The sequence below is a fragment of the Diaporthe citri genome (assembly GCF_014595645.1).
Source record: "Diaporthe citri strain NFHF-8-4 chromosome Unknown scaffold_6, whole genome shotgun sequence".
Lineage (NCBI taxonomy): Eukaryota > Fungi > Ascomycota > Sordariomycetes > Diaporthales > Diaporthaceae > Diaporthe > Diaporthe citri.
Window position 1 is genome coordinate 1,963,215 of NW_025064851.1, and position 24,918 is coordinate 1,988,132.

Here is a 24,918-nt window from a genome sequence, read left to right on the forward strand (position 1 = left end):
TCGGGTGGCTCGGCCCTGGCAATGGTCGCGCCAGTGGATAAACAATGGCGAATGTCCGGGGCAGCGGGGAGGTACGGGGTCATCAGTATAGCCGAGGCTGACTTCACGAGCTAGAGGGGTTGTCGGGTCCATGAAACAAGACCATATTCCCCTGCAGATTTCGCATGTGTCTGATACATTGCCCAGCGATGCCTGAGGCTCAGGCATGATCTCCTGAAGATTTGTCGACGTTTTCTCCATTTTGGCAGCTCTCGTTCTGGACAAAATTTAGTCTGAGTATTGATGCCAGCCGGCGGTCGACCTTCAACCTTGCCTCAGTACGGTTCAGTTATATCCTATCAGGTCAGCTTACGAACTTACTTGGTTCTACGTGATTATGTAACACGTCTCAGCCATCCATTTGAAAGTCCTGGCCCTACCCCTCTGACTGCATACCCGGCTGGAGTTGGTTTGTTAGTTTCGTCGAAACTTGCGACGTGCCTGCACAATTACATGTGTTTTGCACCCATCTTGGGGCTATGGTCTACAACGGAGGTCTCTCTAGATACAATGATACTGGTTTCGACGAGACTAGTTCGCACGGATAAGAGGGCGTAAACGGCCAACATCGCAAACTGCCACATGTCGAGGTGATCAGTATTTACTGCGGTCCGCTACCTAGGTATCACGCAGCCATCATCAACCGTGCCAACCCATGTGCATTGACCCAACTATTTTCCTGGCCTACATTAAACATTTGAATAGCTGGGACGTTCCGCAATCCATGCTTGCACCGTTCTATCATGAGAGCTAAATTCTGAGATGGGCCGAACAGTGTCTCCGGTAGGAGGACTACATCCTCGTGTATCGAAATGCTGCCGAACAAGGTGTGTCTACGAAATGTTTCAACTTGATGGCTGCTAAAGCCAGGCTTGAAGGCCACAAAAGAACTATCGGGTACTAAGGTCATCAAAATCCGTTCAGCAACCTCATGCAAGTGTATCAGGGAGAAGCATTTGAGAGCACACAAACCGAACACAAACAAACTAGGGGTGGACTGCACAGACAGGTGTTCTTTGCGTGAACTATGAATTTTGAGGACCATTCTTGAAGAGCTGGAAAACCAAGCACATGTCCATAGTCCTGCCGCGTTCTCGCGAGGCGGCATCTGATGCTGATAGAAGTCAATTGTCATCTGCAACAATTGGGCCGCCACCTGGATACCAAAGAACCAATGATTTTTACCGTTTTCCTTCCAAATTGCGAAGCAATATTGAGTGGCGAGTAGGACAGAAATTGTAAATGGTAGACAGTGGTCACAGTTTAATATCTTCAATTGCCGAATGCTTCTAGAAGCATACGGGAGAATTATCTGCGCATAATGTTGATCTGAGACAAGCTAAAGGGCATCTTGTCGAAATCGAACGTGATGTACTATTTTTGAAAGCTAGCGTCCCCTCGTGGTCTAGCTCCTGTGTGATATTTAGTATTGAGAGGACGGGTAGCATTCGTCCCGTTCTATGCAACCATCCTCAGATGCTGATTGTTCCCAAGGTTACTTAGCATTGCCCTGCTGTCAGTCATGTGTCTCCAGATAATCGTCAACGACTACGAGGTCACTCAAATTGGGCTACATCTATTCAACAGGCTCGGGGTATCTCTGGCGAAGACAATTGGCCAAATGGCGTGCGAGCAGACGAGAGGTCGAGCACCGATATGCTGTTTCACAATTCTATGATCGTTTCTTCCAGGTGACTGACGGGGCGCGACCCAGGTCACTACTGGGTGTACACTACCTATACTGCCAAGTTCAGGTGACCACGCTCGGTCAGACATTGACGAGGCGGCCTCACATGTGACAGAACGGCTTCCGGGGCGTCGAGCAATGAACATGCGCGCAAGGCACACAAGTCCCCCTTGCCCCCTCCCCCTGTACGGGATCCACCGCGCACGAAGGAAGGAGCGTCAGCAAATCAGGCGTGCAGTCTCTATAAGGCCCGCGGGAATAACAGCCTTGACGAGGCGCGTGTGCAGGCGGGAGATGAACAGGATGCCTGTATGTCAGGATGAAGGAGAGATCGACAACGCAGGCCCTCGAGGTTGCAGAAAATTCCGCCTAATCATGCATACATGGTAATCTCCCGACGATGGAATCGGGCGGCAGCTGTCACGGGAGGAAGCGCCCTGAAGATCGGTGCTGTCCGGGGTTCAGCGGAGTTGCTGGGCAGCATCTGATGGGTGACCACGAGCAATTGCAAGTGCCCTGGTGAGTGGTAACAATGGAATATTGCAAATTAAACGGAGGTCCAGAACGGCGAGAGCTGGTATAATGTCCACCACGCCCAGACATGGAATAACGGGTGGGCGAGCCGGTGCAGAATTTCTGGATTATGGCGTGTTGCAGCCGGCCGGTCCAGACGCAGCGACACAACGTCATCCCGAGCAATAAGCTTCTTTGCGGGCTAAAATGGTGTGCCGCGACACTGGCAGACAGCCGGAGCAGATTCGGCGGCGGGCTCCATAGCTGAGGTTGGACCAAATCGGGTCCCGCCCCGATGGTTCGAAAGGGCCCAGAATGTCGTGGTATCCTCACGTACGACAGACAGACAGCTCGGGATCACAAAAGGGGGTTGGTGCAATATCGCGTGGTCTCGGCTTCTGCTGTCCCATGGTTTTCTCTTGGGCTGGTGGCCCTGTGCGATCCGGGCCCTTGGGTCCCCACCACCTCTACCTCTTGTTCGCGTCTTCGCGATAGGCCAAAAGAAGCTTGGGGGGGATCCACGCCTCCACGCCCGCGGGTGCTAAGATTCAATAGACTTGGGATGGGGTGGTTTTCCGCTGCACCGCGTCCGCCCTGAACGAGTTCCATCCAGTAAACGGCAGGGTGGATGGACTCGATGGGTCGGATAAGACGGCATGTTCCCATGGGTGCGCCCTTGTGGGTGCCAAGCACAGTTTACGGGAATAGCGGGTGTGAAGGAGGATGGTGAGAGCACGGGGCGTACGTAGCGTAGCGTAAGGTAAGGTAACGTGCCATCCCTAGTGCACCCAGACAGACTCGAGCGCAGAGCAGACGGAAACAGACAGAACACACATAAGAAACCACCGGCAGTCAGTCAGTCAGTCAGTCAGTCAGACAGGCATCCAGTCGGTCACTTCTCAAACATTTGTGCTGCTGGGTGGCTGCGGTGGCTTGCATTCGCGAATGAGGTGCCTGCCACATGTCGGTGGTAGGACTTTCCCGAGTGGGTGAGTGGTCGAGTGGGCAAGCGACAAAGAGGGCCTGGAATCGCCGGCTGGCTAATTATGGTTGCGGAGACTGATCAAGAGTCGATGAACGACGCGAGGGAGGGGACGCTAAGAAAGAAGGGTCCTTCCCTGGGGGTATCCATGACGTAACACTGACGGACCATTGGCTCAAGCGCCTGCTCGCCGCGGTAGAAGTACCGTACCGTGTTCGCAGCGGGTGCGGGAAGCAGGAGCAGGAGCAGTAGCAGGCAACGATCGATGCTGCGTGCGCACGCACCGTCATAGTGCGCCGTTGGAGCAGGATACTGACCGTCTGGCATATTCCGCTGATTGAGACATGTTGACCACGTCCCATCCTGATCAAGGCTGGCCCAAAAAGACTTTCCAAAGGGCTGGAATAAAGTTTAGAGGCCGTTTTCAGATCGGCTTCCCGCCCGGACTCGATAACGATGACGATGCGACAGGATACGGTGCTGCACGGTGCGCCACGATACGATACGGTACAACACGACAGGGCAGCACAGAACCAAAGGAGGGCATTGACTTTTACTATTATCGTTATCATTATCTATTCCCATCCTCACACGAGTCAATCCACAGTCGTGCCGCGGAGGAAGCCAGCAAGCAAGCTCCAAGGCCGCCCGCCCGCTTAGGAGCAGCTGCAGCGAGCCGCAGCGCGACAGGGCCAGGTTGGCAGGCTGGCAGGGAGCTTCTGCTGGCAGGCGAGCCTTACAAGGTTGCTCTGACGTGCAAGGGCCCAAGCGAGCGAGCCGAAGAGCTCGGCTGTTCCCTGCCCATCTCCATCCCATCCCGTCTCGTCGTGCTGCCCTCTCCTTTCTGTGAAGTGGTCGTATCCAGTCATGTCCTGCGCTGCGCTGCGATGCGCTGCGCTGTGTTGTTCGCCCAAGACGAGTCGATGAAACGGGACGAATGCAGCTGGATGGAAACGGACGGCGTGGCCTCGCGACTGCCCTCCTCTCTCCCCTCCCCTTCCTCTGGTCTTCTCCCCAGTCCCCCTCCCCTACAAAACCACAATCCCTCCTCCAGATAGGTGCACGAGGTACCTAGGTATTGCACAGGTAGGTAGTTAAGTAGCCTAGCTTGGTAGATACGTGGTCTAGGGCCGGCAGGCTCAGCACCTAGGTAGACCCCAAGTTAGCTAGGCACCTGTCAGCCTACCTAGCTGGGAAGTACATACCAGCAGCACAGTACGTACCGTCGACCTGAGACCTGCAACCAAGACGCACCTGGCGCGGCGTGCAGCGTGCTTACCTTATTAGCGGATATTAATACTGGGGAACCAGAGAGCAGCGAGTGGGACCTTGTTCTGCTCCCCGACTTCTCTCTCACAGTCTCAGTCAGTCATTCGGTTCATTCTGTCGGTGCCTGTAACTGCAGTCTCGGGTCAACAGGCCAAAAAAACCAACCCAACAAACAAACAGTACTTGCGCCGTTGTCCTGCACTGCGGCTTGCACTGCGCACGCACTCAGACTCTGCAAGCGGCACACTCACCAGTCAACACCCACTTGTCGCCGTTGCCGTTGCGTTGCGGTCGCTGTGGCAGCTCCTGCTCCTGCTCCTGCCCTTCTCCTGTGCCTGCAACCTGCACCTACCTGCCTGCACCTGCACCAAATTTTTCTCGTCTCTTCTTGGACTGCGTCCCACCTTTTCCCACCTGGCTCCCAAAATCCACGTTCACCTTGTCCCGTAGGCTCCATTATCAGATGGTGCGATTTCTTCTTTCTCCCCCATCTCTATTTTCCTGTCGTGACGTGGACGAGGAGGAAGACTGGCCGCCCGACACCGACAGGACACTGACTCCTGCGCCCGCGACCACACAAACGCAATCACCAGAGCGCAACCGCCGGCCTCGAGTCCTTCTGAGGTAGTGCGTGCAACCTCTCGTTGTTTGCGCCTCGCAGCGCCCTAGGCCAAGTGGGACTTCACAGTACACGACGAGAAGTCTCATCCCACTCCTTGCAGCACCCATCGCCCCCGGTCGCACATCGTCCCTCCCTGTCTCGTCCGTCACGTCACGTCAAGCCAACTCAATCCAAAAGCCAAATCACGTCGCAAACCACAACCACGCCCACGCCCACGCCCTCTTCCTCGCATCCGAGCCGACCTTCCGTCCCCCAGACCGCTGTCATGGCTAATGGGCCTCATGCGCAGCCAGTCGGCGAGGACGCCTGGCTCGCATTGATCGAAGAAGAGTCGCGCGCCAAGGCCAGAGACATCTCCAATCGCATCGACGTCCTCGAGCGCTACAAGCAGGCAGTCAATGCCGAGTATGGCAGCCTCAGAATATGGATCGCGTACTGTGAATACTTTTGGTCTCTCTACATCGAGTGCAATTCCTACGCCAACAACGGGTACCGCCTGTCGCATGAAGAGAAGCTCATTGGTCGCGAGATATTCTCCCTCGATGCTGCGCTGTCCCTGTGGCAGCAGGGCTACGAGTCCGTCAGGTATCGTCTGAGCGACAGCCACGAGCTGTGGAATCGATGGGTCGCCCTAGAGATGGAGCTGCTGTCAAGTACTCGGACTAACCAGGGCGTGCAACGCATCACTCATCTCTTCAAGAACCGGCTGCAGACACCCCATAAGACTTGGGACGAGACCTCGCAGATGTTTTCTACCTTTCTCTCAGAATACAACAGGTCAGAATACGAAAGCACAATGCAGGACATCTCGAGTAGCTCTCAGGAGACGAGGAAACTCTGGGACGACCGAGAGACCTTCGAGATAAAACTGAGGAGGGCAAGGGCCGAGGGCAAACTTGACGAGGAAAAGACCGTCATGCAAGGGTACCTGGGCTGGGAGATGAGACAGAATAGAAGCAAAGATGCCTTTCACCAAGGAGTACTGGTTGAGATCTGCCTAGGCCTTTACTCGCGCGCTCTGACTGGCATCTTTTCCAGAGACGACAGTGTTTGGACTGATTACGTCGTTTGGGTCTCATCTCTGTACACTGTCTTCAGCAGCGGCCGATCCCAGGCAAACGACATGCTGCGTATCCTTCCGAACCTCCTGGACACTCTTCAGCGTGCAGTCTCGCATTGCCCTTGGGCCGGCACATTGTGGGCGCGCTACATCCTCAGTGCCGAGGAGGCCGGCCTCTCCTACGACAACGTCGAACGCATCAAGCACGCTGCTACTTCCAGTTCTCAGCTCGATCGGGACGGCATGGCCAGCGTCATCGATCTGTACGCTGCCTGGTGTGGCTTCCTGAAGCGCCGTGCCATGAATCCAAATGCGACAGATGAGGACGCAGATGTGGCCGAGATAGGTTTGACCGCCGCCTTGGAAGACGTGCAAGTGTGGGGCAAGCGACTTTACGACAACGAATACAAGGGCGACCCGAATTTTCGTCTTGAGCGCATCCTTATCCAATACCTGACTGAGAAGAAGGTCACGGTCGACGAGGCACGCAACTACTGGAACCAGCTGGCCAAGAAGAGCATCTACGCCGACAGTTACAACTTCTGGTTGACCTTCTACATGTGGGAGATGTCCATCTTCCAGACCCATAAGGCGATGAATGGCAGGAGTCCAACCCCTGCTTCTCTGGCGTCCAGAGGTCTGCGAATACCGACCTTGGCAACCAGCATCCTGGCCCGTGCGGTGCAGCGGCGCACGCTGGACTGGCCTGAGAAGCTCATGGAGATATACGTGCAGCACTGCAACGACTACGAACCTCCCGAAGCCGTTCGCCGCGCCAATGACACTGTGCACAAGGGACTAAAGGCTGTCACCGAGCGGAGACAGGAGGAACAAGCGGCAGCTTACTCTGCTCAGCTGGCACAGTACCAAGAGCAGACACAGGCGTCAGCTGTTGCTGAGCAGTCAACACAAGGTCCGGATGAGACGTCTTCTAAGAAGAGGACCAGAGATGACGGTGCTGACGAAGCGTCAGAGAGCTCGAGCAAACGTGTCAAACAGCAAGACTCGGAGGCTGAACAGCAGCGCTTGAAACGTGACCGCGAGAACACGTCAGTCTACGTCACCAATCTGCCTCTTCCTCCGGAGTCTACTCAGACCAAGGTCCGACAGTACTTCCGCGAGTACGGGCATATCAACAACATCGTCTTCAAGACCGAGACCAATGGCCAATCAGCTGTTGCTCTCATCGAGTTTGCAACCCCAGAAGAATTGCAATCTGCTCTTCTTCGGGACGGAAAGTACTTTGGCCAACAGCAAATCACGGTGCTTCCTGCGACAGGGACCACCCTGTATGTTACGAATTACCCCCCGCACGCCGATGATTCGTTTATCCGGAACCTATTTAAAGATTGCGGCGAGATCTTTTCGATAAGGTGGCCAAGCCTCCAGGCCAATAGCCATAGACGCTTTTGCTACGCGACATTCCGCGACGCAGAGGGGGCAGCGAAAGCAATCAGACTTGACGGAAAGGTTCTCGAGGGCAAGTACAAGCTCGTGGCCAAATATTCTGACCCCCACAACAAGAAGAACCGTGAAGGCCCCGTAGAAGAAGGCCGAGAAGTTCACGTCACCAATGTCCCTGAACAGGTGACAGAGGCAGAACTGAAGGCCATCTTCGAGAAATACGGTACCGTACAACGTGTTCGCATTCTTCTCACCAAGAATGGCCACAGTCGCGGTACTGCCTTCGTGGTATTCGAAACCAAAAATCAAGCTGAGGAGGCCGTTACTGAGCTGGACCAGACAAAGCTGAGGAACAACATTCTCAAGGTGGAAAAGTCTGTTGCGAAAAACTTCAAACCTGTGACCAGGGCTGGGCCGTCGATGTCACCCTCACCGGGCCCCAGCGGTGCGAAGGATGCAGAAGGAGACAACGCCATGTTAGACTACGACGATGAACACGCCAAGCCTAAGCCGGCCAAGTCGGCGGAACGAACGTTCGCGCTCATGGGCTTACCCGACACAATGAATGACGCCCGCGTTCAGGCTCTGGTGGAATCACACGGTCAGCTTGTCAAGCTCACACTTCGCCATGATCACGGCGGTGCCATCCTCGAGTTTGTCGATGCAGCCACTGCGGGGAAGGCCCAACTATCTCTGGATGGCACTGAGGTTGAAGGCCGAAAGCTCAAAACGGGATCCGTCTCTGACCTGTTTCAAGAGAAGGGCGAGGTCAGGATCGACCGTATTGATCAGAAGCCGGCTCCGCCAGCTCCTGCTCCGAACAGCAAAAGTAAAGCTACCAGTACGATGATGCCACCTCCGTCGACCATAATACGTCGGCCGGTGCTCGGATCCAAGGGCCAGAAACGCGGTCTTGGATTTGGTGGTGTTATCAACAAGGAACAGAAAGCAGAGCCGTCGTCGTCAGCTCCTACGACCAACGGGGAGAACGGCGTCTCGTCTGACACATCTAGCGACGGAATGAAGAGCAACGCTGATTTCCGGGCGCTTTTACTGGGCAGTGGACCAAAAAAGGATGCTACGACCCTCTCGACCACGGACAAAAAGGCTGCTGATAATGGAGGCGCTGATGAAGATAAGAACGACAACTAGCGGTTGTGGTGTGAATGATGCTCTACATATTTTTATGCTTTTGTACGATAACTCAGCTACGGCTTGAACGGCTGTGTTGCGGCCACCGCCTGTGTCCGTGTCAGATGAAGAAGGAGAGGAAGGGGGCAAAAGGCCAAATGCACGATGGCCGAACGGGAGGGTGTTTCTTATTGCTTATACCCCGAGCTGAAGAAGAATAAAAAATCGATCAAACCACCAAACTGTCTCGCATCTGGCGGACTGCGCCTGGTTGGAAAGCACTGCTGGGGGCTGTTGATGACGCGTGTCTTCTCGACCATCTGTCCGACTTGTGAACGGAAGCACTGCTCAAGACGATCCTGGAAGCCACACCGAGGAGTCAACATACCTACTGACCTACCCAGTCCGCCGCTTGTGGAGTAGGCGAGAGAAGATTTTGTGCGAATCACATCCTGTGGGGTAGGGAAGCCAGGAAAAGCCAGTCATGGAGATATATGCATGACTGGACAACTCTCTGCCCCATCTTGACCTCGAGTTGTGGTGATCCTTGTTTGTACAGTAAGTACACAGTAGACTTTGTCAATCACATTATTGCATTACCCTGGTTATTAATATCCCACCGCCCGAAAGTCAATCCACATCTCTCTGAGACATGGCCCCTCGTCTGAGTTTTAATCGGGCGAGCATTACCCCAAAGTGACTTTGCCTCCTCCGTGTCTGTCATCCTGCGGGAGCGCCGCTCGGACCGTCAGCCTCACGAGGCCCTCCACGAAGTACACGGCAAGTCCAGGGGCCTCGGGGCCAGCCCCGGCCCAATACAGAAACCGTCCTCCTCAGCCTCGCCGTGCCCGACGTCAGGAACCCCTGCCTCGTCCCCCTCGTTCTGCCCTCCGGTAACGCCTGCGAACAGCGCTTCCCATCCCCATTCGTCCTCGGTGAGACTCGCAGCCCTCCTCGCCCCGGGATCCTGCGTGTCACCGTCGCCCGCGGGGCGCCAGCCCTGTCCCTCCTCGGCCGGGATGGAGTACCCGAAGACGCCGAAGTGTGTTTCCACCGCGCTCGAGGCCTGGTGGCCGGTGTCTGGGGCCGAGCCTTCCGTTTCTGTCACCGCTGCTGCCACTCTAGATACAGCGCGGTACTGGCCACTTCCGTGATGTAGCTCGACGTCGCCCGCCGCGAGCTCGGCCACCTCGGGGCCGCCCCCGCCCGCGCCGGCCGCGCCGGCCCGCTGGAGCACGAACCCGTGGGCCTTGGCCTCGTGGTCGCGGAGGTTGTCTGCGCGGTTGTAGCTGCGCGCGCAAGCCCGGTGGCCGCAGCGGAAGCGGACGTCGCCGTGCTTGGACTCGACGTGCCGCTTGAGGTGCTGCCTGCGGTTCTTGGGCTGGCCCCGGAATCGCTGGCCGCAGCGGCCGCACTCCTCGTACTGGTGGCTGTGGCGGTTGTTCTGCTGCAGCCGGGCGATGCGTGGCTGCTGCTCGTCCGTGCCGCGCCGGGCTGGGGCCTGGTGCGAGTCCCCTGGCGCGCAGCTGGTGGTCTGGAGGCCCCTGTCCTCGATCGAGCTCACGGTGATGCTGTCTTGCGCCCCGGCGTCGAAGCTTGCCTGTCTTGCGATCGAGGGCTCGGCCCTGGTGTGCTGCTTGCCGGCTATAGCTGCTGGGCCATCCTGCTCGGGGAGGCCAGGGGCGCCATCGAAGATTTGGCGCTGCTGGCGGTCGAGTGAAGACCTTGGGATATCGTTCGAGCGATGAAGTTGCATGGGCCACGAATTTTGCTCCTGTCTATGCGGGTTGGGTATGCGAGAGGCTGCCAAAGAGCTGGAAAATATGGACGCAGACTTTTGTGGCGAGTCGTTGTATTGAGCAGAGACAGTGGCGTCCAGGGCAGTAGGCACAAGCCCGAAATTGGCCTGTGGATCTTCTGCCTCGTGGAAGACTGCATGACCGGCCCACGGCGGTTGATCCGCCTCCGGAATCTCCAGGTCTTCGGGCGATTCCATGAAGGTAGACTCATGGATGAACTGAACAGGAGGAATACCGAGCCTGAGGCTGTCTGAGGGGTTCCTGTGACGTTCGTAGTCGTCAACTGTGGTCTGAGGAGAAACTACGTAGGGTGGTGGATGTTCCGGCACGTGTGCAACCTTTGCATCCCCGTATGCTACCAAGTTCTGCGAGTCCTCACTCCAGGAGGGGTTTCTCGTTGAAGGCGGTGTAGGAAGGGGTCGGGCCGCCTGAGAATCCCTCAGGCCCAAGGCCAACGGGACGTTGTTGTTGGCTTCTGCGTCTAATTCAAGGGCAGGGTTTGAGGTCGAGGCGATCTCGTGCACAGGGAAGCTGGAGGGCTCTTCCATCTCCGGCCACCACATGCTTTCAACCCCATGACTCTCCTGCCGCGACAGAGTCGGGAAGTCGTCTCCCACTGCAATCTTTCCTCTCTTGGTCGCAACAGGCTCGCCGACGCTGGTGTTGCTGCCGCGCTTCCTGTTCGAGAGCCTCCTCAGCAATTCGACTGGGCTCTTCAGAGTATTGCACACGGCGTGCCATCTCTTGAAGTCGTGGAACTTTCGGCAAGTCAAGCACTTGATTTCTCCTTTTGTTGCTTCTGGACAGGCGGCGACGTGACGTATCTGGTCCATTGGTGTTGCAGAGAAATGAAAGCATTTCAGCATCGGACATGGTGAAGGGGCTGAATACGCCAGTGTGAGGTCATTCCCGGAGCCCGATATTATTTCTAGGATCGCGGCTAGCACCGTGCGTGCGGTGGTGGAATCCTGGAAGTGGTTTCTTTGGCCAATTAGCACAGGCACATGTGCGTTCTGCCATCAAACGGATACGGCGGACTCACGGGCACGGAGAAGGTCTTTGCGGCTGGTTGTTGCTGGCGGCAGAGGCAACCCGCCAGTGGTCAGGAACTCCTTGGTCCGGGAGGTTTCGGCTCTCCATACTAGCAAGTGTCGCCTCGATCTGTTATTTTTTGGTACCGAGGGCTTTCTGAAAAGAATGTAGCTATTGGTGGTCTAGAGATCCATGGCTGGTAAACAGAGGCTCAAAGCGAGGGCGATGAGAGAGTTTTGAACATGGCCGCCAGCGGTATAGTTCAGTATCAGAATTGTGTCTGTTCCTCCCGAACACAGAAGAACGCGCGTCCTGAGCGTTGAACGATGCCCTCGTACTGTAGGGAGCGCTGCGATTTCACCCTACGCTGCTGCAGGAGGACGGACCAATTTCACTCCATATTGGCACCCGACGGCCTATGTGCTGGCGAGGCTGTCTTGTCTTCCGCTGGAGGACAACGAATCGAGTGGCTACCGCTGGCTCCCTAGACATTGCTTTTCCTTCCTCGATTCAGGCAAATGTCGACCGGCCGGTCATGGCCTGAGTCTTCATTCGCCCACCCGGTAAGGCAACAAACGAGGCGGCGTTGACTGTTCCGATAGCTCCGGTAGCCTGCGATTTGCGCACATTGTAGACCCCGCCTTTTTTATACTTCGAGTTCGTTCCACCAAAAACAGGTTATCTTGGTCTGCTTAGCTTGACAAGGGTCAAGCTCTGGCAGGGACATCGTTCGTGTCCGAAGGGTGCCGCGGTGGTAGGGAGACAGACAGCACGGGAGAGGCCTCCTCCGTCAAGGTGAGCGTCAAGGTGCGGGAGGACTGAGGCTGCAGGGCGTGTGGCGTAAGTCGTGTCCTCGGGTGCCGATGGCAAATGTAAAAACCCGTCAGGGTGAGAAAGAAACTCGCATTTCCTTCTCCGTTGACGTTGGGCCTCGTCAACAGGCCCAACGTCACCGAGAGCAGTCTCAGGACGCGCAACACTCCAGAGAAATCATCTGAGCGATGTGCCCTCTCTATATAATCTACTCTCCATGCACTGCCTTTTTGCACTGCCACTGCAAGTCAACCACCTTTCCGGGAATATCGACGCAGGTATTCAGCTCGTGGGGGCTGAGCTTTGTTAAAGCCTGCACGGAGGACGAACGAACTGACACGATGGTAGTAGTGTCTCCTGCAGGACAGGCCACAAATGTCTATCATTTGAAGAGGGTGTCACTTTAGGCGGCACAGGCTAAAAGTGAGGCGTGCGAGCCAACTATATCACCCTAGAACCACAGTATTCAAGATTGGTGGCTGCCACTAATGCACGTAAGCAATGCCTTACTGGCCGGTTGCCTTGTGCCCTGGAGGAAAGGGATCTCCGTCCGCATGAAGTCAGCATGGTTCGCGTGGGGATCGTGGGGATCATGGGGATGCGATGGGAGTCCCTGGCCGCTTCCAGATATGGACCATACCCAAATTTGATAGGCTCGGATTCTTTTTCTTGCATTTGAAATTTTGTTTTACGAGTGTCCTCGCCTCCTGGAGAGACCTTGGCATCTTGACTATGATACAGCTTCAGTCTCTTGGACTACGGTCTGGGTTCCACGGTCTGATAGCTTGTGCTCAACCGCTGTAAACTCAAGAATCCTTCGTTGTGGGTGCTTTGGGGCTCAATAATTGTGGATTCTACAATCACTCATTGCGAATACTCTTGAATCTCACAGCATTATTTGACTTGGTCAGCGTCACTGCTAGTATATAAATACAAGAATGTAGACGCGAGCTACGGCAGTATTAGTATTTAATTTTGTACAGTACGACGAAGAATATTCTGGTCTGTGTAGCTTGTCAGTGGCCTCAGGACTATCAGATCATCTGAAGTGGGCCAGGTGGGAGACATTGTGTCAGCCCCAATGGAAGCAGGAAGTAGTGCAAATAAGGAAAAGCGTGAAGGCAACTGCATACAATATTTGAAGTGTCGGAGCATTGTGTGGGGTTGTAAACCAAGAACTGTGTAAGTCCTTAGGCCCAAAGGGTGGAGGGGCAGTGACCACACTCAACTTGATTTACAGCTGCTTGCCAAAATTTGGGTGAGAAACACATGAAGTACTTTCAAATAAGATGCAAAGATACGCCAGAATGGTACATTATTCGAAGGAGAAAACTTCATGAAACCCTCGCCATGCCCTTCATGGTCCCTTTTCGCACCCTTAAGAGTGGGTGAGGGTGTCATTGTCACCCTACCAAGGTATCTGAAGGGTTCACGGCGCTTGGGAAGGAAGAGGGTTCTAACACTGAGTCAACCTCAAAACACAGAAAGGGTTCGAATTAACTCCCTGCTGGGAAGGTCAGAGCTTTCGGACATGATATAATAATCTCGGGTTGATCTGCTCTTCGTCCATCCCGTCTGGTAGATTCTCACCGTCCATCCGACTTCAGCAATCAGCTTTCCAAGTCACGAATCTATCACCGAAATCAGTGTAGCATTTCAATACATACATCCAGTCGCTTGGTATTTGAACCAAATCCAGATCCTCACCATGTCAACTCCAGCGAAGAGCCGGTACGAACATCCCAGATGCCCATCCTCGGTCCTGACCACTATCGCCCAAGATTACCTAGATACACAGCAACTAATGCCTCTGAGTAACTTAGCACACCGTCTCGAGCTCAAACTCTGCCTCTCAAAAACGAATATCTGGCGCAGATGCCTTTCACGTCAAATGTGGACAATTATGCCCGACAAGACCAGCAATTTGAGAGGAGGGCCGTTGGCTTGACCTCTCAGCCAAGGAACGCGACACAATATCTGCAGGCATGGGACAATCGATGGGCAAACTCATCGTCCAATACTAGAAATTCAAGAGAGGGGCAACATTCTCTGGAGATCAGTGCGGGATTGTTCCACAAATAGGATACTGTGAGCATGGATGCCAAAGATGGGGGTGGAGGTTGGGGTTTATTTCTTCCGAAAGACACACGGGGCTGGGACGAACTTTAATATATCCACACACACCAAGATAGTTGAAGTGTGTCATTCATGTTCGCTGCTTAATCATTTCTAATGGGATCTGTTTCTCGTTCTCAATTTCCCTAAACCGCCCATGTTTAGTTCAATAAGGTAATTGCACTACTTCTCCTGGCCCCTGTCTCGGTCACTCACTGTAACACCAAACCTATTTTCATAAATTTGGGCCCCAGTAAACAACATCCAACAGATGGAATAGCATTGGTAGTAGTTCATGTTGGGCACCCGAATCAAACATTGAACGATAAGTCCTGAGCCTCCTTGATGACTGATTCCACGAAAGTCAGATAGCAGCTGAATGGTGGTCATCTTTCGTTAAGATCATCTGACCAATCATATGGTCTTGCTTGATCTTCTGGTCAATGTCCAGGGACGCCATTCTTCCCGGATTTCGGACCAACTTGCAGTAGAGGATCAAAGCAACCACGCAGTACGCACACCCAACATGCATGAGATGTGGGCCAGTACGTGTGCTGATAGGTCAATGTCGAGCATTTTTGACTACACAACGTGAAGCTGATTCGAGTCACTTCGCGTCTGCAGCGACTCATCGTGAGCAGCAGGGTAGCAATGATGACGGCGCGCCGGCGTGGAAACGTATTGGGGATCCCCGACTGCCTGTGCCATTTGGTGTTTGCCTAAGCAAGACCACCGTGAGACCTAGTCGCTCGTGCTGACGGGGTCATTTGTTTGTGAGCCGCGGCAGATCGCTCGGCCGAGTATCGCCTACGTCTACGGCTTCTTTTGCTCTGCAGACCGCAGGGATTTTCTGTTAGCGTGTGATGTGGAAGTATAGGTGTGTGTAATTGTGCCGCATTAGCGGCGTCGCTTTTGTTCAACATGTGAGTGGTCAAACACTACGGCGCACTCCTCTGCGGGATGTGGACCCAGGCCGAGATAAGTAAACGCGCACAATTTCGGCACGGCCTCCTGTGGAATGCAGGTCAGAGGGATAAGCTTCTTCTCACACCATCCTTTCCCTGACGAGTTAAGGTATTTGTCTGGCTGCGCTACTGCGTCGGCCTTGTGGATTACATCCGCGCTCCCGGCGGAGACCACCACCTTACTAGTAGTCTCTCCATGGTAGGTCGCAGTAGGCCAAGATGGCATGAGTATGTTGGTTATGGGGAAGTAACTGTACCGCTCCGAGCAATCATGTCCCACCGACTTGAAAGTGGCCTCGTAGACTTGCATTATTTGAACTATGCTTCCCTTGTGTCCTATGACCGATAAGTTCACCGAATCCAACACCCATTCTGATCCGCGTCTGCCCAACATGTCGCCACCAGAAAACCGCCTAAGCGAGCATTCCGTATTCCACGATACAAGCACGCCATCTCCTCACCCCTACCATGTGTTCGAAGAGGCAGTCTCCAAGTACGGAGCCCGAGAGGCCGTCGTTGCTCTGCATCAAGAGCCGCATCTTTACGCCGATTCCCTGAACAAGGAACCCTCCAAGGGCCCTGGCCTTCGCTGGACGTACAAGTCTTCCCAAGGGCTGCCCACACACACATCAATCGCTCGCAACCGTGTTCGACTTCCGCCGGCCGCTTTGGGAAACGGGCCCCGAGAGTCGAGCAGCGAATTTCATGCCCAATAATCATATGATGGGCTTTATTTTCACAATTCCTTTCCACCTTCGAGGCGGCACTGTTGTCTATCCTGCCGGAGCATTCACGCCCGCTGCCATGCTCAACGCCCTGGTTCGAGAGCGATGCAACGAGACCGTTCTTGTCCCGACTATGACCTATGCGCTCATCAATATCATGTCAGAACAGAAGATCCCCAAGTTGGATCACCTGAGGCGCGTTGCTATGGGCGGCTCACCCGTCAGCGAGAAGAACTTAGAGGACTGTTGGACCAAAGTAGGCTTTGAACAGGTATGTGCGGGCTATGGGATGTCTGAAGGCATGCCAATGAGACCAATGCTTTTCAAGACGGTGGAGGAAGCAATCATTCACGGCAGTCCATGCTGCGGTGAGGTTGGGCTGGGCTGCAGTGTCAAGATTTGCAGCCCCGGCGCGACAACAGCCGTGGGAATCAACGTTCCTGGAGAGTTGCATATGGCAGGGCCCACGGTTATCTCGGGCTATCTTGGTGGGCGCAACAAGGTGGACTTTTACGTGGAAGATGGGAAGCAATGGTTCAAGTCAGGAGACCAAGCTGTCATGGACAAGCAGAACCGAATCGCTATCGTCGGGCGATATAAGGACATGATCATCCGAGGAGAGAACATCTCACCGAACGCGATGGAACAAGTTCTCAACACGGTAGACGGGATAGAGGTAAGGGACCCAGACTTCAATAAAATCGGTACCCTGAACGTATTGACAATCTATCTCTAGGCTTACGTCGTTAGCACAGTGGATGAAATAGCAGGCGAGGTATGTGAAATGTTTGCTCCATCGACTCAAAAGATCAGAAACTGACGTGGACAAGGTTCCCGTGATAGTCTACGTAGGCCGATCAACACCCACGAAAAAGTTTCAAGAGCTCTGCCTCGGGCGAATGGGGCCAAGCTATGTCCCCGCAGCGTCGTATCGTCTCTCTGACTTGGAATTGTCTGACTTCCCGAAGAATCTCACCGGGAAAGTGCTCAAGGACAAGTTGGCTCAGATAGTCAAAGAGCATAGGGCCACGGCCACAGTGCCGCAAGTTAGCTCCCCCAAAAGAGAAAACAACAGCTCTGATGGCACTCCCTATATTGTCACAGTCACTTGGGCGAGTCTCCTTGGTATACAGCCGGAAGATCTCGATCTTCAATCGCAGACCGCGTCATTTGCAGACAGTATCAACATGATGGGATTCCGCCAGAAGATCAAACAGGAGACCGGAAAGATCCTCACAGTTTAACAAGTCCTAGGGTCAACCATTGTCGAGCAAATCAAGCTTCTCGACAACCAGGCAGGGCCATCAAACGGGATTCTGGCCCGGCCTGCTCCAGAGCACCGCCCTGGCGGTCCGAGTGCCGCAGACATGGTTCACTGCCTCGGGGACGAAGAAAAAGCAGCCGCAACGCGTAAGGTCGTGGAGGCGGCTCTCGAGCCTCACGGTCTCGACTGGGACAATGTCTCCGACGTAGTCCCCGCTTGGGGGAACGGCCAGGCAATATTCACTCAGAAGCGGGCTCTCTCCTGGGGCTTCCGCTTTGTGGTTCCCACCAAGGTCAAGGACAGAAAGGTAGAATAATCTTAAACTTCTACGGGACTTTTCAACTGACACTTCTGAATGTTTAGGCAGTCCGTGCGGCGCTGGAGGCTGCGCTTGAGAAGAATCCAATCCACTTCTCTTTCTATATCCGAGAGGATGGATCAGTGTCCAACAGGAAGTCGTTGGCATTACATGTCAATCTGAAGCCGAGCCGGGATGTATTCGATTTGGTCATATCATACGCGCCAAAGCCACTCAGTACAGTCTCAGAATTGTACTCATACGCGGACGGGGACAGGATGGATGTTGGCTTTGATTCTCCAATGACAAGGGCGGAAAATGTCCATGTAAAGGAGACGAATACTGCTTGCATTGTTCTAAACAGCTCGTCCACCGATCTCACGGTCACTTTCTCTCACAGCTGACATTCGCTTTAGTGAACCATGCCACACACGATGCCATGTCCCTACAGGGCCTCTTCTTCTCCGACCTCGACCGCGCTCTCTCAGACCCCTCATCTCTAAGGGACCACACGCCGTACAAAATCTTCGCAGACACGTACTACTCCCTCGGAACATCCCGCATAGCGCAGCAAGGCATAAACTTCCACGCCACACACCTCAGGGGCATCACGTCGCACAGAAAGGCGGCATCTTGGCCGCCCCAGCGAGCCCCGGACTGGCTCCTCGGCTCACGGAGGGGCTGGGTCCCGCCCGCAGACGCCGCGGCGCAGGGCTTTTCCAACCCAACCGGTGAGCCCCTGGAGGACCCCGAGCGGCGCAGCGACGGCGGCAGCGCGCCCGTCTCGTGGCGGGGCGAGCTGCCCGGCCTCAACGCCTTCCGCGCGAGCGTCCCTGGCCTCACCAACCCCGTGATCGCCAAGGCCGCGCTGGCCCTGCTGAACGTCCGCTACACGGGCGACACGCACGCGCTCTTCAGCAGCCTGGACGCCGGGAGGGTGGCGCTTCCGTTTGTCCCGGGGAGCCTCGGCGCGGCTGTCGCCGATATAAACCCCGCCGACATGCCCGGCCCCATGTTCCAGCGGCTCGCAAACCTGGTCCGCGTCGACGCGGGCGAGACGCTGGGGGACTACCTGCTCCGGGTCCAGGAGCTGCAAGAGGGTCAGACGAGGCACTGCCACGCGCCGCTGGATGCGATATGCGAGGGGCTGGGGCCCGAGGCCGCCGAGATGGTGCTGGATACGTGCCGGCGTCAGGTGTTCAACTGGGTGCCTGGGCTGGGCGCCATGGACAAGAACCCGTTCAGGAACTTGGAGCTGCTGGACTCCAGGACGCGGGCGGACATTGGTGTCGTGATCTTCGCCGGCACGGGTGGCAAGGCCGGCCAGGACTTTGTCCTGAGGGTGCTTTGGGATGATTCCAACTTCACTAGGACAGAGGTCGAGAGTTGGTTGCGCGAGTACCGGGCTGTGATCGAATGGGTTGTCAGCGGCGGCAAAGAGCGCCGAGTGGGCGAGTATTTCGATGTAGTCAATGGCGCATGAGTGATCAGATGGTGGATGGTCAACTCAAAGCACCTATTTGCCTGTGTCCCTACTAGGAGAACCTACCTCTATGAAGTTTAAAAATCCCCAGTGATGGGTCATCCCAAGGGGAGTTATCTCACAGGATACAGAAGACCATTTCACGGGAGATTCTCCCAAAAGAGATTATTCCACGGGAGGGTATCCTACAGGAGGGTATCCCACAGCCTGAGGAGGTTATCTAATAGAGATTTTGTGGTCCAATGCGGAAATTGATCTGGGTGGATTTTGTTGTCCTGCCAGCAACGTTGACTTCACCTTTGTGATGGATATGAACTTCATTTGTCGTCCTGGGCTTCAACGGAAGAATTCCGACCGAGTACATGTTTCTCTGAGGGAAACTTATTGCGAGCATTGAAAAGCACACACCCTACCGTGCCTCAATAGTGAGACGCCTGCCTAGCTTCGACGCAAATCATTCCCTGGTCAGGCCTCCCACAGATAATAGTTGCCAATTGTCCGCGTATTTTCTCGGGGACTCGTACTCATCACAGGAGCGCGAAGCTGAGAGATCAATTTAGGATAATTCAGACAAAGCCCGCTCTCCGGAGTGTTGTCAAAAATGACGAAGCTGTGACTACCCTAAACGGAACTGCGGATGACGTTGGCTGAGTATATCATATGCATGGGATTAGATATCACATGCAAAGGAACAAGTTTCTCCGCCACCCACCCCAGCACACCTCTATGCATGTGTGTGTGTGTGTGTGTGTGTGTGTGTGTGTGTGTGTGTGTGGCACATTCCGTTATCAACGTAGGATCCCGGGGCGGCTGGCAATGGCGGTGTGTGAGCCTGCCTGAAGCCGGGTGCCGAGCGCCACCATCCAGAACGGATGACTTTCCCCGTTGCAGAATGCTACCGCACCCTGGTGGTGGTGTCGAATATCTACACCTGTACCTGGGTACTTGGCACATTACAGAGAGAGCATGTGTGATCGGACCTAGAACCAAGCGATTCGACAGACTGCTTGGTGATTTCAAGGCATGCAACAGTAGACAGCAGGGTGTGTTGCGTGTGGAAGACTTGTGAAATTTGGTAACTGAAGTGTTCTCTGTGTGTGCACTGAGCCGATTGCTGGGAAGGACCACAAGATTTGCAGGGCAGGCGCACGAAGCAGGCACCGAAATATGTGTGTAACAAACGTTAAAATTCTATTGAGTGCTAAGGAACAGGCTGTCAAGGCTGGGGCTGTTGTGTCAACCAGCCGACAATACATCCGTCGAACGAACCAAGAGCAAGAACAATCGTCAATCTTCATGCGAGTTATCAAGACTCGACCTCATCATCCCCTTTCACAACCCCGGGCCGGCCGCAGCGGCAGGCTTACTTCGTCCGCTGACCTTGCTGTGATCCAGCACGTAATATCCATGCGATCTATCCATCGGGTCCCATCATGGGGAACAAACAAAACCCAGCTGTCCAATCTATCAGAACACGACGATCCAGATGAATGCCAGTCTATCCATATCTATAATGTTTAGGATGCTGTGTTTATCGGAGTATCTTGAATCTTTTTTTATCGTCTTTGATTTATGATCGCGCGCGGTCGTGTCATCAATCATTAATGAATGAATGTATAAGTTCGTTGTCGTGTAGCTCAGCTCACGTCAACGACGCCGAGGTTGTCCTGGCCGACAATGGTGACGTTGTCAAGCTTCTCGGCGACGATGTCCTTGGTGGCGGCATCGCCGCGCTGTTGCTCGGCGGCTTTTCTCCTCTCCATCTCACGCTCGATGCCGTGGTTGACGGCATCCAGAACGGTGTTGACGGTCGCCTTAGGCTTGTAAGCCGGCTCGGTGCCGTCCTGGTAGATGCCAGTCTTGACGAGGATGGAGTACCACTCCTCCTTGCTCTTGGCGTCCATGAGGTTGGTACCCCGAATGTCAGACTCGGGAGTGTCCCCGACGAAGTACACCGTCTGAGGAGCCCGGCTAATCGGAAGGCCGTGCTGGTTGGCCCGCCACTGCTTCAGCAGCCTTGTGGCAAACTCGAAGGTACCAACCTGGGGCTTGCCGAAGGCGTGTGTCACGAGCTTCTTGCCGCCTGTGACAGATGTGAAGGTGTTCTCAACGATCTGCCTCAAGGCGCCCATGCCCAGACGAGGGTGCTCGTGGCCTGCCGACCACAGAACGTCGTTGTGGCTGAAGTAGATTGGTGGCGACTCCTCAAAGGTCTCGGAGCGAGTCTCCAGGCGGCCGCCCTTGGACATGGCAATGTCCAGGATGATTTGCAAGTCGCCGGCCCAGTCGCGGCTATCAGCGAAGACAAAGATGGCCTCGATGACAACGTCCTTAAGATCACCACGCTCAAGAAGGTTCCTTGAGTTGTTGAAGTCTGTCTCTGACAGTTTGCGGAAGGGTGCGGTGTGATGGTTTGCCTTCAAGATGTCGCCTGGTGTGACAACGTCGTCAAAACCGTATGACTCGGCCACCTGTCGGCACTTCTCACCCTCACCACCGACCACAAGAACGGTACGGTATTTGTCGGCGAGTTCTCGCATCGGGGTGTGGCCACAGATGAACTGGCCGGGGCTGACCTCAAGCTCCAATTGCTTAGAAAGGTCACCACAGCGCTCCTCTTCTGATTTACCACCGCCATTTGTGAGGAAGATGTAGGGGCTGCCACGAAAGCGTCAGCATTTGAGATGTCAGAAAGGTAATATGACGCGAGAACTCACACTCTGATGTTGTATTCGTTCTCGCCATTGAGAACCTTCATTGCTTCAACAGCTTCTGGGATGGGTCGACCACCCCGGACAAGGACGCCGTCGATGTCGAACGCAAAGGCAAAGTCATCTGCAACATCCTGATCGGGCACCGGGGTGACCGGCCCGGAAAGAGGGGATGCGAGGCTCTTGGGAGTGGCTTCTCCGGAAGATGTGAGTTCGGGAGACAGGGTCTCCTCGGAATCAGGCGAGATCTGCTCGTCAAGGTCCTCGAAGTCCCTGTCGACCTTCCTGCGAGCGGCGCGGAAGGTCTCAGCAAAAGAAGAAGCGGAGATGCTCCGCAGGGGGGCAGCTGGCCTCTGGGGGGTTGCCATGATGGAAAACGTGGTAATTTCTGGGGAATCTGGGGAAGGTTCGTGGACGGTGCGCTGCTGGGAGGGGTGACAGAAGTCCGTCGATGGGGAAGAGGCAGGAATATAAAAGAGACGAATCTCCCGGAAACAAATGATATGCAGTCGCACGAGTCGATGAACGTTGCACTCTGCCTGATTGAGGATGGCGAGTGGGCAAAAGCTGGGTCAACGGCCTAGTACTTATACCATTCGCACCGTCTTGCAAGAGAGAGGACAAACAGAGGAAACTGGCTTGTTTCTGGTGAGTTGGCCAATCTTTGTCCCAAGAGGCGCAGAGGGAGGACGGGGGAACAACCAGGTACCACGCATACCCATGGGGAAGATGTGGAACCGCTAACATGGAGGAGCCCATGATGTACCTGGAGGAGTCCATGATGTACCCTGGGTCCACGGAGTCGCAAAGATGACGGTCGGGAGGGGAGCCCGCGCAACATCATCCATCACGTTTTCGGCGTGTCCAGCCCACCCACGGCACTCCACACGACTCTGGCGGCGGGATGATGCCATCACTATGAGATGCCCTCCAAGCCAACTTACTCGCGGACATGACGGGACGAGGTCCCATCCGTGCAACAAACGCAACCAGATATCCAGACACTGGGGCGATACCTGAGCGTCGATCTCACCCATGTGAGAAAATACACTTCCACCCGGGTATCAGATAAGCAGGCAGGCTCGAGGCAGAGATAAGACCCTGCAGCAGGAATCACAGCCAGGGAAAGGCCCGACTTCGTATGTACTATCCTTGACCGGGTACGTATCGTCGAGGTGCTCGAAACATAAGCGTTTGTCCTTTCCCTGGTTTAGTGCGGCTGAAGAGTTTTTGCCAATTCCAAGGGTCCGGCAGATCCAAGCGCTCCAAGCCGGCCAAGGTCAGCAAGTGAGGCACAGGAAAGGAGGCCTAGGCCAGAAGTGGCAAGCCGTAGGCTGGTGGGATGGCTCTCTGGGTTGACATCGGCAAGTGTCCTGTTGATCGCATTTGCATTTGCCCGAGTGAACGGTACCGTAGTAATCATCGACTTCAGCACGGTGGCGTCACAGGGGGGGGGGGCTAGTGCGGCTATTTTCTTGATCTCTTGGAGAAGGCGGTATGAACACGCAGATCCTCCTGCGCGATCCAGGAACGAGTTCTAACGACAGCTGTCAGCAACAAGGTGCTGCGGCGTGAACCACTCCCGACTGTACGTGCTCTTGCTTGCGCAGTCGGATTGGCTTTCGTGATGCGGAAACAGAATAAGCAAAGATCTCGATGGCCTCTTCACATGTACAGAGCCACTCGTACCCACCTCTACTTCATTCGAGGCGCTACCCTGCTCCCATATGCAGTGGAAGACAGGGAGGACCGTAGCTTCACCGGGCTGTACACCACAAACGTCGCCATGCGCCTGGAATATGCAGCGTCAACCGCCGTAATGTGCAGCGACTCCAGCAAGTCTGACCGTGGTTTGTAAGGCACGGCTCACGGGCTGACGGGGGCGGGACCGTGTCTAACGGACCGCCTGGAGGCACATGACGTCAGGGTGGGCCCCGGGCGGTGGATAAAGTTCCAGCGCGAAAAAAGCCGGTCGCATCGGCTGGGCGCAAGCCGTTGACGCTTCCCGTTTCGGGCTTGAGAGCGCAGGCGTCCGGTCTCGACTCTCGACCTGGCGCCGAGGTAACCTGCCGGCACCTGCGCGTGCTTGCCCGTCCCTTCAGCGATGAACCTCGCCAACCCTGGCAATCGAAATTTGTCCGGGGCCAACCTGCGCAGCTAATTATGGCCCAGTTCCCAGCCGGCTCTTCCCACTCTATTGTATCAAAGGCAACAGGTTCTGACTCAGGTCTTGCCCCTGTGAACTGTTTCCCATGAGCGTGCCGAGCAACCTCATTGGAGTCCACGGAGACACCATCCTCGCGCTTGTTGATGATTACCCCTCCAATGTTCCGGTATAACCCCCAAAAGTGGGTCGAATTTCACATCTTCCCCTCTTGGGAATAAGTTGCATGTGAACATGCAAGCGAACAGGAAAAGGGGTGTGAGGTGGCCCGTTGGTTCGTTGGTGGTTTCGGTCATGGTGATAACAACTGACAATACTCCACTGCATCACGATTGGCTGTTGCAACAATGCCGTTCCAAAAGGACATCGAGAATAGATCGAGAACCGATGAATCACTTTCCAAGGTATCAGACATACCGCCATTCGCACCGCCTACCCGCCTGGCCGTCGACTGCGACCTGCATAATTGCGGATTGCTACTGATTTTCGATTTCAGACTCCTGCTGACAGGAGCCGCCCACCATCGCGTTGACAATAAATGGCGCGCGGCGCAAGATAGTCGGTGTAACGACATTGAGGTCTGAGTGAAATGCTCTGGTCTGCGAACGTCATACACACGCGCGCGCACACGCACGGCACGCAGACTGGCAGACCTTCCCACTGCACAACTACACCAGCGAGAACTAGACAAGACAGACGTCAGCCGGCTTGATTGCGTAGCATCGCCATGACTATCCTCGAACTGACCCACGTGTCAAAGTTGATGTCAAATAGTTTGATTAGCCCACCATCTCGCCCGCATGGAGCAAGGCGGCACGTCGGTATGAATTCTAAAGCCCTGA

General features: G+C 54.9%; 6 protein-coding genes across 6 annotated transcripts; 4 read left to right on the top strand and 2 right to left on the bottom strand.

Moving 5' to 3' along the window:
• Window positions 1–5,377: 5,377 nt before the first annotated feature.
• On the top strand, window positions 5,378–8,728 carry INS49_012568 (uncharacterized protein; the record flags this gene model as incomplete). Its single annotated transcript, XM_043173271.1, has 1 exon — window positions 5,378–8,728. The coding sequence occupies one exon, from the start codon at window positions 5,378–5,380 to the stop codon at window positions 8,726–8,728; it is 3,351 nt and encodes a 1,116-aa protein (XP_043022568.1).
• Window positions 8,729–9,461: 733 nt separating this feature from the next.
• On the bottom strand, window positions 9,462–11,339 carry INS49_012569 (uncharacterized protein; the record flags this gene model as incomplete). Its single annotated transcript, XM_043173272.1, has 1 exon — window positions 9,462–11,339. The coding sequence occupies one exon, from the start codon at window positions 11,337–11,339 to the stop codon at window positions 9,462–9,464; it is 1,878 nt and encodes a 625-aa protein (XP_043022569.1).
• A 4,484-nt stretch (window positions 11,340–15,823) lies between these two features.
• Window positions 15,824–16,147, top strand: INS49_012570 (uncharacterized protein; the record flags this gene model as incomplete). The annotated part of the gene is made up of 1 exon (XM_043173273.1): window positions 15,824–16,147. One exon carries the CDS (start codon window positions 15,824–15,826, stop codon window positions 16,145–16,147), a length of 324 nt encoding a protein of 107 aa, XP_043022570.1.
• An 88-nt stretch (window positions 16,148–16,235) lies between these two features.
• INS49_012571 (uncharacterized protein) lies at window positions 16,236–17,400 on the top strand (the record flags this gene model as incomplete). Its single annotated transcript, XM_043173274.1, has 4 exons — window positions 16,236–16,427; window positions 16,485–16,832; window positions 16,893–16,931; window positions 16,987–17,400. 4 exons carry the CDS (start codon window positions 16,236–16,238, stop codon window positions 17,398–17,400), a joined length of 993 nt encoding a protein of 330 aa, XP_043022571.1.
• A 123-nt stretch (window positions 17,401–17,523) lies between these two features.
• Window positions 17,524–19,201, top strand: INS49_012572 (uncharacterized protein; the record flags this gene model as incomplete). Its single annotated transcript, XM_043173275.1, has 3 exons — window positions 17,524–17,727; window positions 17,784–17,955; window positions 18,135–19,201. 3 exons carry the CDS (start codon window positions 17,524–17,526, stop codon window positions 19,199–19,201), a joined length of 1,443 nt encoding a protein of 480 aa, XP_043022572.1.
• Window positions 19,202–20,838: 1,637 nt separating this feature from the next.
• Window positions 20,839–22,280, bottom strand: INS49_012573 (uncharacterized protein; the record flags this gene model as incomplete). The annotated part of the gene is made up of 2 exons (XM_043173276.1): window positions 20,839–21,859; window positions 21,919–22,280. 2 exons carry the CDS (start codon window positions 22,278–22,280, stop codon window positions 20,839–20,841), a joined length of 1,383 nt encoding a protein of 460 aa, XP_043022573.1.
• Between the last annotated feature and the right edge of the window lie 2,638 nt (window positions 22,281–24,918).